At 43.0% G+C, this 15,723-nt stretch overlaps 1 protein-coding gene across 3 annotated transcripts in view; it reads right to left on the bottom strand.

Annotated features, from left to right (window-relative positions):
* Nucleotides 1-15,723, bottom strand: part of GABA-B-R3 (gamma-aminobutyric acid type B receptor subunit 3) — a 71,483-nt gene that overhangs the window by 27,040 nt on the left and 28,720 nt on the right. For all 3 annotated transcript variants that reach the window (XM_065484277.1, XM_065484280.1, XM_065484279.1), the window contains exon 3: nt 327-470. In XM_065484277.1, coding sequence (XP_065340349.1) covers nt 327-470 — 144 coding nt within the window. The remainder of the gene's footprint in view (nt 1-326; nt 471-15,723) is intronic.

Here is a 15,723-nt window from a genome sequence, read left to right as displayed (position 1 = left end):
TTTGGTCAGAAGAAACATCCACTTTAGCTAATTTTGCCCTCAAGAATCGATTGGTGTGCTCAGAAACTTCGTCAAAGACGGTCTGTAAGTTTTTGAGTTTCTCATAAAGATCACTCAATGGACACTGAATGCTAAATGTTAAAAAGTTACACTTTCTTCTAATAATAATACGAAGGGAAAAGAAAAATTTTAGAGATAGTGGTATAAAAGGAACGCTATTGCGGAAAAAGGTCAATTTTCCGTCCTTTCGGCAGCATTAAAAATTATTTCCTTCAGCATAGTAATTGAGCGTGGCACTCGTTTGAGTGCAAACATTCGGCACTCACCTGAACAATATTCCAGTAGGGCGTGACTTTTGCCAAGCTTTCGGTGACCTCGGAACAAGCACTTCCCAGAAGCATCGGCAGTTTGGTGGAGGGCCGCGTGTAGAGGGCATGGAAAAAGGCGTCCACTCCGACACCGGGGTCGCACTGAAACACCGGCAAGCACGATTTTTAACAATCACCCGTGTTGACGGCTCATTAGCGCCGACGAAAAGAACACACACAGTCATACACACAAGCCGCACAAAGGCCGACGCAGAGGCCAAAGTGCAAAACCAAACAGCAAATTGGCTTCTACTCGACTGATGGAAATTAATTACAGAGACTCGTCTGTCTCTATCATATCCTATTTTCCTTAATTCACTTGACAATCCACGCAGCAGCTAAAAATACTGGCAAGTGAAATTGTTTGTTGTTCTTTTTGCACACAGTTATTCTGTAACAAAATTTACCTTTGATGAAAAATCAATTTTTTACGTTTATCTTTATGCGGCTGTAAATCCAGATAGAAAAATGTTACGAGCAGCCAGTAAAAACAGCCATCAGTTCATTTTCGGACAAACTGACTTAACGATACTTCCTCTGGCGTGCATTTCGGTTGTCACTTTTAATTGGGAAACACGGCAGAGCCGGTTAACTTTTTCGCGCACACTCTGTTTCAATTTGAAAAAGGCGCGGGTGTTATTAAGATATGCCTACTATATAACTCGCACCATCAGTGAACGTCCATTAAAGCGACGATAAAGTTATGTAACGAATACACATAGGACTTTTCTGAATTTGTTACGCGCTGAGCCCGGAAGTTCACGTCTCTTTCTTGCGAAAGAAAGTTTGAAAAAGCAGAGCTGCTCTCTCATTGCAGACGTCACGGTTAAAAATTACCATGCGCGCGCGAGTGTCGTAATTTATTATGGAAATCATGACTGTGTCCCTTTTGTTACATCCTGCGAAGGTACTCGTGCATAGTTTATAGTAGAGAAGAGGGATTCATAATTCCGTTATGTGCCATTTGTCGGCAACCGTGTTTAATGTGTTCAACGCGAAAGGAACAATCTCGAACCCCTGCGATGGAAAATCTGCTCCAGACTCCACACTTAGACTGAAAATTCGCATTACGCATTCAGGGAAAATGTTGAATTGATATAAAAAAGAGTGGAATGTTTGGCTCTTTCAATTTATATTTTGTATACAAACAGACCAATCGATTTTGAGGAGAAAAAGCATTTAAATGAAAATGCCGCTGTTTTTTTTCACCTAAAACGATAAATAATCAGTTATGCACAAATTAACCATTGAAAAAATGACAAATGACTGATATAATTTTGCATTTTTTCATCGTTAAACACTAGAAGAGGGCGAAACTGGCTGGAACTTTGAAATGTTGGCGTGGTTTCCAAATATTTACAAAGAATGCGTAGCACGATTCGAAAAGCGCGGAAAATCGTAAAATTTTACGTTTTTACCGAGTTTTAAACTCCTGATTAATTGGTATTAAATTTGATGGTTTTGAAAAACGTTCTAATTAAGACGTACTACAAATTTGCCAGTAGAACTGATGAATTTGCGGCTGTTAAATGTACAAAAACACGGAGAAATTGAAGTAGGACTGCAAGTAAGTGCTGGCCTTGACTCTTTCCCTCATCCAAATGCACCTAGAGCTCCCGGTAATTACAACTTGATCTTTTCAAAGTGGCACGACATGCAGCAAATTGAAATGCATTGTTGAGGCTGCGAGGCTGAGGGCGCAAAGACAGGGAGCTGCCAGCTAGCCTCTTTCATTGCAGCGATATGCAGTGTTCGCTCATTTTTCCTTTGTACCGAGAAATGCATTTTGAGCAAAGCCCTGCAGCCAAACTGCGCGCGCCTGCTGGGTAAATAAAAATTGGCCTGGATTAGCGGTTCTTTTGTTTCGTCGTCGCCGTCGTCGCACAGGCTGGCATGAGAGGAGAGCCATCTGTGCCGACGGCAACCACCGGCGCAAAAGAGAATATAGAAAGCGAGACACAAAGCTTGACGGTGAGAGCTATCCGATCCTCTTTGAATTCGTATCAAATGAAGCGAATGAATGAAAACCTATTTGCCAGCAAATAACTGTTGCGAAACAGCAATATTTTTTTAAATTAAATCAGACTGAAGGAGATCAAACTTTGTTGGTTAAATGAGTGATTTGATCGTGGACATTCGCGATGAAAAAAATTATCATGAATTCGGAAGGTTTTTGAAGCGTTGCAAAAAGTCTGAAAATTTGTTATTATTTGATGCCTTAATAACGACACTCCCTCTCGGAAAACAAATTTTTGTGCCAGTAAAGTGCTGACGAGCGCCACAAAGGAATAACATTACAGGTTAGGCAAAACCGCACGTTTGAGGGAGGACGGAGGAGACACTCGAACAAATGGTCCGAAATTGTAGGTTGGCCTTGTTGCGGCGGGCGCTGCTTTATGGGCCACAACACAATCGACTGGCAGCTTTTTCTCGCGGCGCATGCACGTCGTGTCGTGAAACCTGATCTACATTACAAGTGCACACTTGAGAGGTAGCACAAATTTGCATCAAAGCACAGCCGCGCGGCGAGCGGCGGCGCTGAAGCAAAAATGTGTCTCATCGCGGCGATATGTACTCGAGATAAAAATGAGGGATGAAGCGCCGAGCTCCGGAATTTGCGTCATTTGTAATTACGAGCACACACACCCACAAGACACCTGCGCACGCGATCAACTCGGCTGGAAATTGTGTTTATGCAACTGTCGCTTTGAGCAACGAGCAGCGTGCCGTGAGATTTGCAGCAGCTCGACAAAAAGCGGGGCTGCCGCAACACCCTGCTCCTTTGCAACCCAGCCCGCCGTTTTGCATGCTCTTATTCACGAGAGCAGCAGGACTTTCATAAGAACGCTCAAGAAGGGTTTAATCCAAAATTTCTATAGCAGACTAAATTGTAAATACTCAGATGGTGTTAAAGTAACTTTATTACTGTGCTGATGTGTAAATGCAAATAAATTATCTAATCTAATCTAGATCATTGACCAAACTAAAATTTGTAGAGTACGCTTGAGATCTGGTGTTCATTGAATTGTGTGCATTAAGATGATTGAATAACCGTTGGAGGCGAACAAAGCATGCAAACAACAATTGACGTCACCAATGACGCATTGCCCCTACAAAGTTTTTGCTGGACTCGCGGTCCACAATACAAGATCAAATCCAGCTATTGCTCAAGTCGAATCACCGTAAAAAGAGCGCGGCCTTTCCAAAAATCAGTCGACTTGCCTGATGCGATTTAACCGATTTCACGGTACGGAACGAAATTTGAAGAGACGTCGGTCGGAGCCACTTTAGACATCAAGCAAGTCTCTGAAGAGTAGCTCAGGCCAATATGCCACACAAATAAAGAACCCTTCCACTCCACTCAATAATCCCGATGTGCAAAAATGCGTGTTGGATCGCCTCTAGAGAGGGAGAGGGAGAGGGAGGGAGAGAGAGAGAGAGAGAGAGAGAGAGAGAGAGAGAGAGAGAGAGAGAGAGAGAGAGAGAGAGAGAGAGAAGCCGTGCATCTCTTCAGGATGAACGCTGCCGCTCTCGCTCGGTCCAGAGGAATCTCATTCCGATACGTTTAACAGCAATTTGACTCAAACATCCAATAAAAGCAAAGCCTAGGGTTGCGGCCACTAAATCTGCGTGCTTGCTGGCTGGCATCAAAATTCTATTGCCTCGCACGGTGAACCAAAAGTGATCTTATTTTGCTCTCGCAAAATGAATAGCAACTGGTTCCTCAAGGGTATTTTACATGCAAAATAAAATCCACCAACGCAGAGACTCATTCTGGGGCATTAATCAAAAAGAGGACAAATTTCTGTGAAAGTACACTACTCTCTTTCCGCAAGCCCAAAATTTCACTCAAAGCACTCAAAGCAATATCAAAGAGTGAAATTCTGTTTCCAATATGAGAAAAAGAAGGAGTAATTAAAAAATTTCGTATCTGTTCGTGCCGCGTAAAATATGCTCATCTCATAATATCGTCGCATTTATAACAAATCGCCCCAGGCAGTACAATTGGCCCAACCATGTTTTTGACGTTTTTTTTTTATTATTTTGATACATGCTCCCGCAACAAAATGAGTCTTCCAATTAGCCCAATATAATACCAGATCAGCCAATGAGAGATGTTTAAATGTCAGCTGTTCGCCCCGTGGAATACAATACTGTCCCGTTCAATTAGATTGCGCCACCTTTCATTGATCGATTCACCCGGTTCTACCAGGGTATCCCAATCTCGAGTTCCACCGGAAATTTCAATTTTTTTACTTCCATGACAAAGGGACCGGCCTCTGCATCCTCAGGATACCCCACCCTGAATTCAGGGTCCACCTGGAATTTTCAAGTTTTTAAAGTTCTTTTGTTACCCAAGAATAACATAGCGGGGTACCTTCCCCTCATTCCCCTGAGATACCCCACCCTGAAATGAGGATCAACCTTGTATTTCCGACTCCTTCCGACACAAAAGACATTTTCCCGCGTTCCTTCGCTTTGAACCTCCCACCCCCGCCCGCAGGTTGCGCAGAACCTTATAAATTTAGGGTGCATAAACATATAAAAAATTCTTATTTTTATCAAACAACACAGTATAAAATTTGAAGTACTTTAATGACACAAAATTGCGGAATACGTTCCAAGATTTGAGCCCGAGCAGGCACAAATTTAATTGAATAATTTTCATTATCGAATTTTTAACTGTATTTCCTATTTAAGACGTTTGTGTGTGTATATATATATATATATATATATATATATATATATATATATATATATATATATATATATATATATATATATTCAGCTCTGTGGCATTGTTAGTTTACCTACAAAACGCGGTGTTTATACGCATCCTCCAGAGTAGGCATGCAGTCGTCCATAAATAAACGATTCTCATTTACCCACTAATAACTTCGCACGCTCAATTAGCACTTCCTATTCAAATGAAACACGATCGATGATGCTTCATTTGTGTCCGTTTGCGTCTGCTCTTATTACATTTAGCTCTCCGCACGATATAGGATAGGCAGCATGCTGTTTCTTCGGTCTAATGAGACACGTCGTTATAAAAGTTTCCCGTCGGCACTTTCGTAGACAGTTGCGGAGAAAAAAACGCTGCTTGTTCACCGAGTGGTTAATAGAAGAGGGAGAGAGAGGAATGTGCGTCGAGATGAAGTGCGAATGCAGCAGCCTGGAAGGAGCAGACGCGTGTTGTATTGAGCAATAACCGTGCGCAACCAGGCCACAATGTGTTTTCTGTAAACAGCCCGCAGTCGCAGTCTATTTTCCTGATTGTGAGTCGGAGACAATGATGGACCTTCTCGAACAATGCTGCAAGAAAAACTTATCCTCGACACACTTTTTAGTGGAGAAGAAATCAAGAAGACTGCACCTGCGTTGATCAGCTTTTGTGTCATTTACCGCTATTCATTGCTTTAAGCCAGCATATAATGAATGAAGAGAGTCACCTGAGTTAATTTAGTCATTATGCAAATCGATTGCTTTGAGCCGAATTAGTTTGGGTAACTGAATTGTCAGTCGGCGGAAACGTAAAAACCTTTTTGCTTTGGCACTTCTCTGATTGGCTTTGTGACGTAGCCAAGATCGAGACAGCAGCGCCACGCCACAATGACAAGGCTGTCGCTATGGCGCTGCGTCAAAGAGCCAATTTTTTTATTTTTCTGATTGATTGTGGCAATTTTTCCAAGCTCAGACAAAAATCCGCCAAAGAAACAGTTTTTGATCCTCCGGAAACGATTGCCACTGTAAAAAATTAATTACTATAGTGCTACAATTTGCCAATTTGGTCTCTCATGCATCCTAGAGACACGTCCTCTAACCCTCAACGTTCTACTTTAAATCTCCCTCTGCCGGGATGAATAGGCTTTAGCAAGCCCAGCACAAAAATGCATGCAGAAGCGCCAGTAGGACGCAACCGTGGTGCCCTTATCAGCGTCAGAAATGATTTTGAGCGGTGTGCCCGACACAGCACGCGGTATATCAGCACGAATAAAAGGATTCAAAGCGTCAGCCGGGCGGAATAAATGGCACGCAGCAACAACTACAAAAATCTGCGGGCCCTTGTTGCGTATATACGTGAGCAGCAAAATCTATTCTGGCTCGGATGATTACCAAATTGGAATAAATTTCACGTCGACTGCCGCTGGGCTCTGATGCATCGACATCGACCTGCAGACGAAAGAAAAATTCTTGCGGCACAAACAGCGAGGAGCGTCCCTTGCTGCTGCGAGTAACCTGCTGCGCACCACTCTCTCACTCACTCATAATTAGGGCGGGGGAGTGTCGATTTTTTTGATGATGCAGCAGCACCCTCGTTCACGCAGCCTGCTCTTCTTCTTGTTTCGCATCTTCTCCTGCGATTGGCTGCACCCTGTTTCTGATTAAGCACGAACTGCGACTGCCTACCTCAAAATAATGCAAAACCAATGCGCGTCTAAGACTGGAAGCAATTAAACACATATTTTAACTAGAATTTAGGCATGATATTATTAATTTAAAATCATTTAATTTTGAAACGTGGGCATCATTTACCAAAACAAAATTGACGCACAAAAATCCTGACAGAATTGAAAAGCGCGTTTCAATCGAGAGCAGGGCGAGCACATGCAAATGGAAGCTGCTCTCGAAATTTCGGTCAGTGCTGGGCGATTGAATATTGGTTGAAATGGACACGGCGTCGAGCAAAAGGATTAGCCAGGCTGCACGGTTTTATGGGGTGCATCTGGTCTCGGGTTCCCGTCGCGGGCTGGATTGCCATTGTAAATGGGCCGCTGATTGAAAAAGATGATTCCCGTGAGGCACTCCCCGACAAGCGGCGTTTTTCATTTCTCTCTAAATGATCTGTGGCTGCGCGCCTGGGTCGGGTCTTCTTTTTTATCCGGCCGAACGCGCGCGGACGCAGGTGGGATTAAGTAAAAAACCAACCCAACGACGAATCAATTTTTTTTTGCTCTGCCACCGCCGCCGCCGCACCAGATTCCGCCGTATGAATGGAACGAGTGAAGCCCTGAAAATCTTGATGAAATTCATACTGCCCGATCATACTGCTGTTCATCCGAGTGATTTATTCGATTTATCGTTCGATAAATCCGCGTCCTCATTCTCCGCGCTTGACACTTTTCTTTTTACGGCTTTGCACAATTTTGCTCCACGCACGCCACTAGAAAATCTGCAGTATGGTAAATAGCAGGCCCATTAATTAATAATTTTGAGAAATTTAATTATTAATTAATATTTGCAATAAAATCGGCTTTCTCATTAGTTTTGCCAGGAGGTTGAAAGAGTGGAGTACCCCTGCACTCTTCAGCTGGTCAGGGCAGGTCAATACGAGTCTAACAGTTGGAAGTTTTTGCAATTCTGATGCAACCCGATATTTGGAGTTCAGAACAATTGCAAAACATGGAAAAATCGAAAAAATTGTATTTTTTCGAGTTTTGAAGGGGAATGTCTCTAAAAAAAGTATCACTTCTCTGAAATTTTCCCACAAGCTCAGCTTCAGCACACACGTCACGGGACACCATTTGAGCACATTTTCAAAATTATAAGGGCCTGAGCTTTTTCCAAAATTTAATATATAAGCCAAAACTAACAGAAGTGACCTTTGACTCCATTTCACTCATCGCTCTTTTCTAAGCAAAACCCCCTTGCATGTGTGGCAAATTTGTACAATGCCTTGCCTGTGTCTCTGCGACTAGAGCCTCGTTATAAGGAGTTTGCAGCAGCATTGAAAGCATTTTTGTACAAGCATAAAATTTAGTCTCCCCAAGAGTATTTCTCTTTTGTTAAAGACTTATGATATTGATGTATGTTTATTTTTCTATTATATATATATATATATTGTGTTTGTAATTTGCAATTAGATGGAACATATTGTGAGATAATCTTCCCCGAAATGTATTGCCATGCTAAGAGACAAATAAAATGAATTGAATTGACCTTGACCTAGGACATCAAATTTTGTAAGCTCGATCAGGCTTGGCGAAAGGATTCCAAAGCACACCTTAATTTTTAAAATGCACCACGGGGAGATGATTTTTCCAAAGCTGTCCTGTAAAACCCGATAAAACAAACATTTTGTCGAAAAATGAAATTTTGGGATTTAGCCCTCCGACCCGTGTAATTTCATCAGCCTGAACAATTTTTCAACCTGAATTTTGTGTGTTAACATAATTTTTGCTCGACGCATGCCTCTAAAAACTGAGCCATTTGCTGAAATAGGCCCGTAAAAGGCCGGTATCGTACGAATAATTAAGTAGTGAGCCTGTACCACCGCATGCACACGCCGCCACTCACGTGCACGTTGCTAAAAATATATACATACCTGTTTTTTACGTTCTACCCTAAATGATGGTTGCTCCCGGGGGGATTGGGGGCGAGGGAAAGGGAGGGGGCATGTGTTGTGAGTGAGTGTTTGGCTATATGTGTGCGTCTATAAAATAGGACCGAATTAGCAGTTCGTGCAGGCATGCCGAATGGCGAGCAATAAATAATAGTTCCTACTGCTGATGCATGTCGACGTGCAATTATCCGCCCGCCCACCTATCTATAAATAGGTGAACTATGTGAAACGCTTGCCATGGCTCGTCCCCCGGCGTCCGACGCCGAGTGATAATTGCGGAAATGGAGGCGCTATCTTTCCTGCTCAAGTGCGGGCCCGAAAGGTCACGCACGATGGCGTGCGTCTTATGGACGTGTCCATCCGCCGCCGTCCGCCTACATTCGCTTCTAGGCCCTCGAGATGGCGACGCAAGAATAGGTAAACTCTATACTTGTGCTTAGGCGCACCTTGTGACGCTCGCATTTGATAAGGGCTTGAGTGCAGTTCCACCACAAGTGGACAAGGATCACACGCAATCTTATTTTCGAATTAAATTTCTTTAAGACCGTCTTTGACGAAGATTCTGAGCACACCAATCGATTCTTGAGGGTCGAATTAGGTAAAGTGGATTTTTTTCCGACTAAAGAGTCCAGCGCGACGTGCGAAATTTTTCCCGCTAAACCAATATCAATTTTGACATCTTCATATTTAATTTATAACTCTTTGTCCCTGAAGTATCTGAACACAAGTTCGTACTCTAAAAATTTAAAAATTAAAGGCTGAGAGTGGAATCAAATGGAGCACATCGTGAATAAAAGATGAACTCAAATCGGGCAGCGTCAAAGATGTCTCGCAGACTAATGGTTAGTGGCAGCAAGCAGACGCGACACGCGGGCTCTAACAGCGTGAGGCGACATTTGTATTTCCCCAGGCTCAACATCTATCCACGCAGACCCATTCATTAAGCGGTGGGTCTTAATTCGCGGGCCTAATCCCTGCTCCGCTACCAAGACAAGCTAATTAAAATGCAGCTCAATATTCATTTCATGCAATTTCCCGACGTAGATTTGGATTTAGACAGGTTTACAAGTGATATGTTGTAGGGAAATCTTACAAGTAGTCTAAAAGGTAGAGCATTTTTCAGTTTTTTATTTGTCTTATCGGTTAAAGACTGTCTTTGACGAAGTTTCTGAGCACACCAATCGATTCTTGAGGGTCGAATTGGGTAAAGTGGATATTTTTCCGACCAAAAAGTGCAGCGCGACGTGCGAACGTTTTTTCCCGCCAAAACAATATGAATGCGAGAACCGCGCATGCGTCAGAGCTGGTTTAAGCACTTGCAGACAGACCGCCTGTGCGAATGACTTCTTTGTCAGATCCAGCCAGCTCAAACGCATGCGCTGCGCACTTCTCGCATTCATGTTGTGTTGGCGGGAAAAATGTTGTACTTTTGCTAAGCACGTCGCGCGCAGTTTTTGATCGGAGAAAATATCCCCTTTACCTAAGTTTTGTCAAAGATGGTGGCCCCAAAAGTCCAAAATTAAATAGGACTGTGGGTACGTGGAACCGTGACTGAAATGCGTCTTTAGTAATCATCGTTTATTTCGGATCGTGGTTGAAGTAGTAAAGTTAAGACCAAGACTGTGAAATTACATGAATAATCAAAATCACATAAATATGCAATAAAAAATTACAACAATAAAAACATTACATTCCAATATAAAAAATTATGACACTTACCCCGTAGTGCAGGTCTTATTAATGTGAGATAAAGTTTATAGAATATTCTCGCACGAAATCTCATCCTATCCGGAGAGAGAACCAGTCCGTTGGCTCGCATTGTTAAGGCACTCTCAGGAGTGTCAGAGCAATGAGAGGTATTTGAGCAGTTCGGAGATCTACCCAATGTCAGAAATGGCAAAAAAGTGGTTAGTTTAGTGACTCGAGAATTGCTCAAATTGCTCAACGGGCTGGGAGGCGCACTGGCGCCGACTCGCTACTTGCTGGTTTGCACCTTTCCAGCATGCGTGATTTGGCTTCACGGGACGAATGTCTAGCGTTTCAATGCAGTCCTCGGTGCGGAGGGCCTTTGAGTGGGCTTGGTCCCTGTGCGGCCTGGTGCGCCCATGTTATCCGTTCGCGGTGTTATTGGGACCCGGGTTTCAGTATTTCGTGCTAGTGCAGTGGGCGCCCTTCCCGGTCCTCCGGTCCTCGGACAGGGATAAAAAGAGCAAAAAAACAAAAAAAGAGATAATAATTATGTTGCGGCTACTGTCGTACGAGGCTTAAGGTGCAGTGGGGGATAAGGTGCAGTAAGGGTGCATTGCTTATCACACATACACCTTTTACTGCCACCTGGCGATACAGGTTTAATGCAAAATAGTTATTAGGACTGTTACAATCACTTGTAATAAAGGCAATAGCGAAAGTGGCAAACACGTAAATTGTGTAAAATGATTTATTTATTTTTATTTTTGTAGAAACATCTTTCCTATCTTTTCCTTTCTTCTTTGATTATTGCTTGTATTTTGTACTTGTGCGAGTGAAGTGATTATGTGCAAAACTGTGCGAAAGCGAATTTGTGTGCAGCATGAGTGCAACAGCACAGCGATCAGCCCTCCCAGTTTCTCCACCTTCGATAGGTGCCGCAGGGGGGTTAGCCTGAGCTAGCCCACGGTAGGTCAGGGAACAATAAATCAGATGACCCAAAATCATAGACGAGAGCGCACGTCACCTGAGCAGGGTGCGTCTCTCATTGCAGACAACGAAATCTTACGATTTCGGATTCGACGTTGATTTCACTCCTAAGTCAGGAATTGTAAGTGGACATTTGCTTTTCCAACTTTTGGATTCTCCTTTTGGGCTTCCGCCAGTGGTTGCTTCGGGCACCACAATTATTTCAAAGAGCCATTCTTATGTTCCCTCGTCCACCACCCTGTAGGTGTCCCTCGTGGCCAGTCCCTGGTCCACGCGGAGCCCAACCGAGGCGTCATATCGGCGGCCGAGCGCACACGTCACCCGCGCGCGCCATGACCTTTGCCTAACCCATGGTCACCCGGTGGACAACACCAGCCTGGAGAGAGCGACAGCATCGACAACTTTGTGGACAACTATTTAGACTTCTTTCTGAATGAACGGCAGCTACGTAGACGGAGCAGCCCAGCCACCGCGCTAACACCTGAGAATAGGAAGTGTGATAAGTACACCTTTTAGTGTTGCGCGTCGATATATCTTTTGCATTGCATTTTTCTATTTGTAATTTCCCCTACTAACAACTTCAATTTTGTAATGTGAATTCGCTTGATTATAAAACAACAGACAAACACCCGAACAACATGCCAAATTGATTATGTTCTTATTTGCATTAATATTGTTGTTTTCCGGTCAATAATAATAATAATCAGCGACCTTATAATTCCATTAAATTCCGTGTGTAATTTTATGCGATATTCCTATATTAATATATTTTCGATATTTTCCTTGAAGGGCAGGGAAGAACCTAAGCGACCTTTGGTTTAGAGCACTTAGAGTCTTAATTTAAGTATGGTTTAATTCTGACGCAGATTTTTTTGGATTAAGAAATTTTGTTAATTTTTTGAAAATGGCATCCTACAAACATTTTAACAGCACACTAGATGTTTTGATAGGACAGTAGTGGCGAGGAGGCACCACAGGACAAACAACCAACAAGATTCTGACCATGAATTGCGGCATTTGATTTCCCAAGTAAGAAATTTAGTTTCAAGGTTTGTCCATGGCATTGCCGGCGCGTGGTCCGACGGATACTTTTTCGGCAGGAAAAGTGGCTGTTGAAAGGAAGTCATTTGTGCAGCGTAATAAATGTGAGCGCTGCGAAGCAAAGAAAGGTGAGAAAAGCTTGGATTTGGGATAATGGCGGTCATTAATAAATGCGCCTTTCGTGCGGCGGTGTCATAAATTAAAGGGGGCACGGCGTCAGGACAGCATCATTGCTCTGCACGCCGTGTTTTTGATTAATCCCAACACACCGCCCGCGGCACAAAAGCACCCGCTGAGTTTTGGAGTAGCTGCAATGACGACTCGCGCACGCATTTGTTGTGCCATTCTCTAGCGCGGGAATAACAGTGTCAACCGACGACGACGACTTGCTTTTAAAGCATGTCAACGCTGCGATTGTTCAATTCCGTTCGTGTTGCCAATGGGTTTTGCATTAATTAAGAGAGCAAGCGAGAGAAACATCGCACTCCCGGATTTACAGCTCGGATCGTCGATTAAATTTAATCAGGGGAAATATTGAGAGTTCCATTTCGAAGAAAATTTTATGAGTGTCTATTTAAAAACACAGCGTACATTCGCTTGATTAAGGTAAAATTTGTTTTACGGAAAAATTTCCAAGAGACAAATCGATCAGTTTTGACATTCTGAGGTAATTAATTAAGTTGAAAATCAGACAATTTATTAAGTTAATTTTTGACCTATTTTTATATAGAGAAATATAAAAGTAGGCAAAATGAGCCGAAACTAAAATGAAGATAAGAGAATGGCTCTGAATCTTGATAGTCGCGGCTGCATGCATCGTATCGTTCGTCGTCGCCGCTGAGAAATTAATGGCTCTGCAACCTGCAGCTTTGACGCGCCGAGCAAATTGCCTACCGAATAATTTACTCTCGGTGGCTGCAATCGATATGTGGGGCTGATTCTTAATCGCGCAGTCAATTAAAGTAACTAGCATGCACAGAAGTCGTTATCTTAATTAATTTCCCGGCCAGCGCAGCAAATAGCGGATCGAAGCCGCCTGAAATTTACGCTCTTAATTGCATTACAAAGTTTGCAAAGCTGATATACACAGAGCAACTAACTCTAATACGGCTTCACCAACTCGACCTCTTTCTCTCTTAATGATGCAATAATTAATATGGTAATTAATGCACGCTGCAGCCTATGAAGAAATTAATTTTTCAAGCGACAAACAATTTCAACTGGCAGTCTGTTGGCAATTTGTTGGTGACTGCACGTTGATTTGGTGATAAAGTGGGCTGCCGTGCGAGCGTGCGGCGTAATTGAGTAAAAATGATGGCACACGCAGTCGACCGCGCGGCCACGCGTAATTAATTTCAATCAAGTGCGTCGCTGCTATTCACCCCGCGGTCCAATTTTTTCCTCGTTGATTTCTGCCAATCACGGCCGCGATGAAAGGCCAAAATAAATGCTCTTCTAAATTGCTCTCCGCCGCCAGCACCCCATTTGAGTATGAAATTTTGAACCTTTGGCTTTTCAATATTGATCCCTACTCGGCACATGTCCAAAAACGATTAAATCCGGTTCAACAAGCAGGACAATTTAAAAAAAAGTCGTGGCCTCTAAATGAGTTTGAATAAAGCAATTCAATTATTTCTTCAATAACTCAATCAGGATTTCAGCCGAAAATATCATTAAAATTATGCATATGTATGATTTCCCCGCGCTTTGTGAAACGTTCCACGCTTCCTGTTGATGTTTTTTCAAGTAACCACGGCCCCATTTGAAAATTCCCGCTAGTTCACTTATTGCACTTGGCAAAATAAATGGTTAAAATATTAAATTATTTGTGTAATTCTTGTTTATGTAGATCACCGTGGGGCCGGATTTACGCGACGCGCAGATATGGCGTCTGGCAGAGTACGGCGGGAAAGTTACAAACGTAAAATGAAATCAATTGGCTTGGAAAATTTATCAGGGAAATATCTTCAGCACAATGAATATTTTTGTTGTTATTTCTTAGTAAAAGCTGATTAGCCCGATAATTGGGGAATCGACCGTTAGATGGCACATCGGGCTAATGGAAATGTAACAAAATACGCGGGAATAAAATTATTAGGTCGGCACACCTTTTTTTACGCTTGGACTGATGTCTCTTGATTGGCCTCCATTATTTCGACGCCATATTGACTTCTGACCGGCGGAAACCAACACAGATCGCAACACGGACCCCGGTGATTTATATTATTGGCTATCGCAAAACAAGGAATAATCAAAATCAGGATTGCTGGAAAAGGCTGTGAATTAAAATTATTCCCTCGACGTTTTGGTTGAACCCTGCGGAAAAAAGACAATAAATGCACAGCAGCAGATGAGCAGGAGCAAATAAGCATTTGTTTCCGCATATATGTAAGAATCGTATTTTGTTGGGCCGGCTTTGAAGGGACATCTCCACAGGTAATAGAGCCGCTGGCTTTTATTTATTCAAGCGTCTCTGCTGGGTCTGGCAAAATGCGTACAAAAAGGCGCAGTGCTCACGTCCGGTCGCAGCACTCCACAGGTATACTCGCGGGCACACGCGCCGCTTGTTCGCAATATCTAAATATCCGCCGCACCGCAAATTGGGCATTGTTCGTCGCTGCACTGCACACAATGCGCGACGGAGGCACGCGCCCACGCCGCCATTTTCCAGCACCCACTACCCACCACCCAGCTGCTTGCTGTTTGTGTGAGGAAGCTGCCGCTGCAAGGCCATTTCACGCACCATCCATCAAAATTTAGACGCATGAGACGTCAAATTAGTCAAATGTGCGGTTGCTGAAATCGAAAACTTTGGCCCGCGTGAGCTTGCGGCGATGCTTGATGCGTGCAGGTACAAACTAAGCTCCAATTTTCTTTGGACTGGTTTCAGAGGGGTCGTAGTTGGCAGTTTTAGGCCTGAAAAAATATACTGGGAGCATTAAGCCAGCAATTGTAACGAAAATTCTGCTAACTAAGAATAAAAATTGAATTTCTTCATTAAATCGAGAAATAATTTTAAATTTGCATGAAAAATTAGAAAGATTTCCGAGAAACTAAATAAAACTTTGCAATAAAACCAAACTCCCTTTAACCATTTTATTTGTATTTAAAAACAAACCCAAATGTTTTAGCGTTATTCGAATGGCTAAAAAATTGCATGGTTCGTGCTCATTCGATTGGAGCGTCTAAAATTCTCACAGCAAATTTACTGAGTCGAGCTGAAAGAGCAGGAAATTGCTTTTAAATTCTCAATCAATGTGCCGCATACAAAAAACACGACTCGCTCTTGGCCAG

The sequence above is a fragment of the Cloeon dipterum genome, chromosome 3 (genome assembly GCF_949628265.1).
Source record: "Cloeon dipterum chromosome 3, ieCloDipt1.1, whole genome shotgun sequence".
Classification (NCBI taxonomy): domain Eukaryota; kingdom Metazoa; phylum Arthropoda; class Insecta; order Ephemeroptera; family Baetidae; genus Cloeon; species Cloeon dipterum.
Note: the sequence above shows the minus strand (reverse complement) of the source record. Positions and strands in the feature narration are given on the sequence as shown.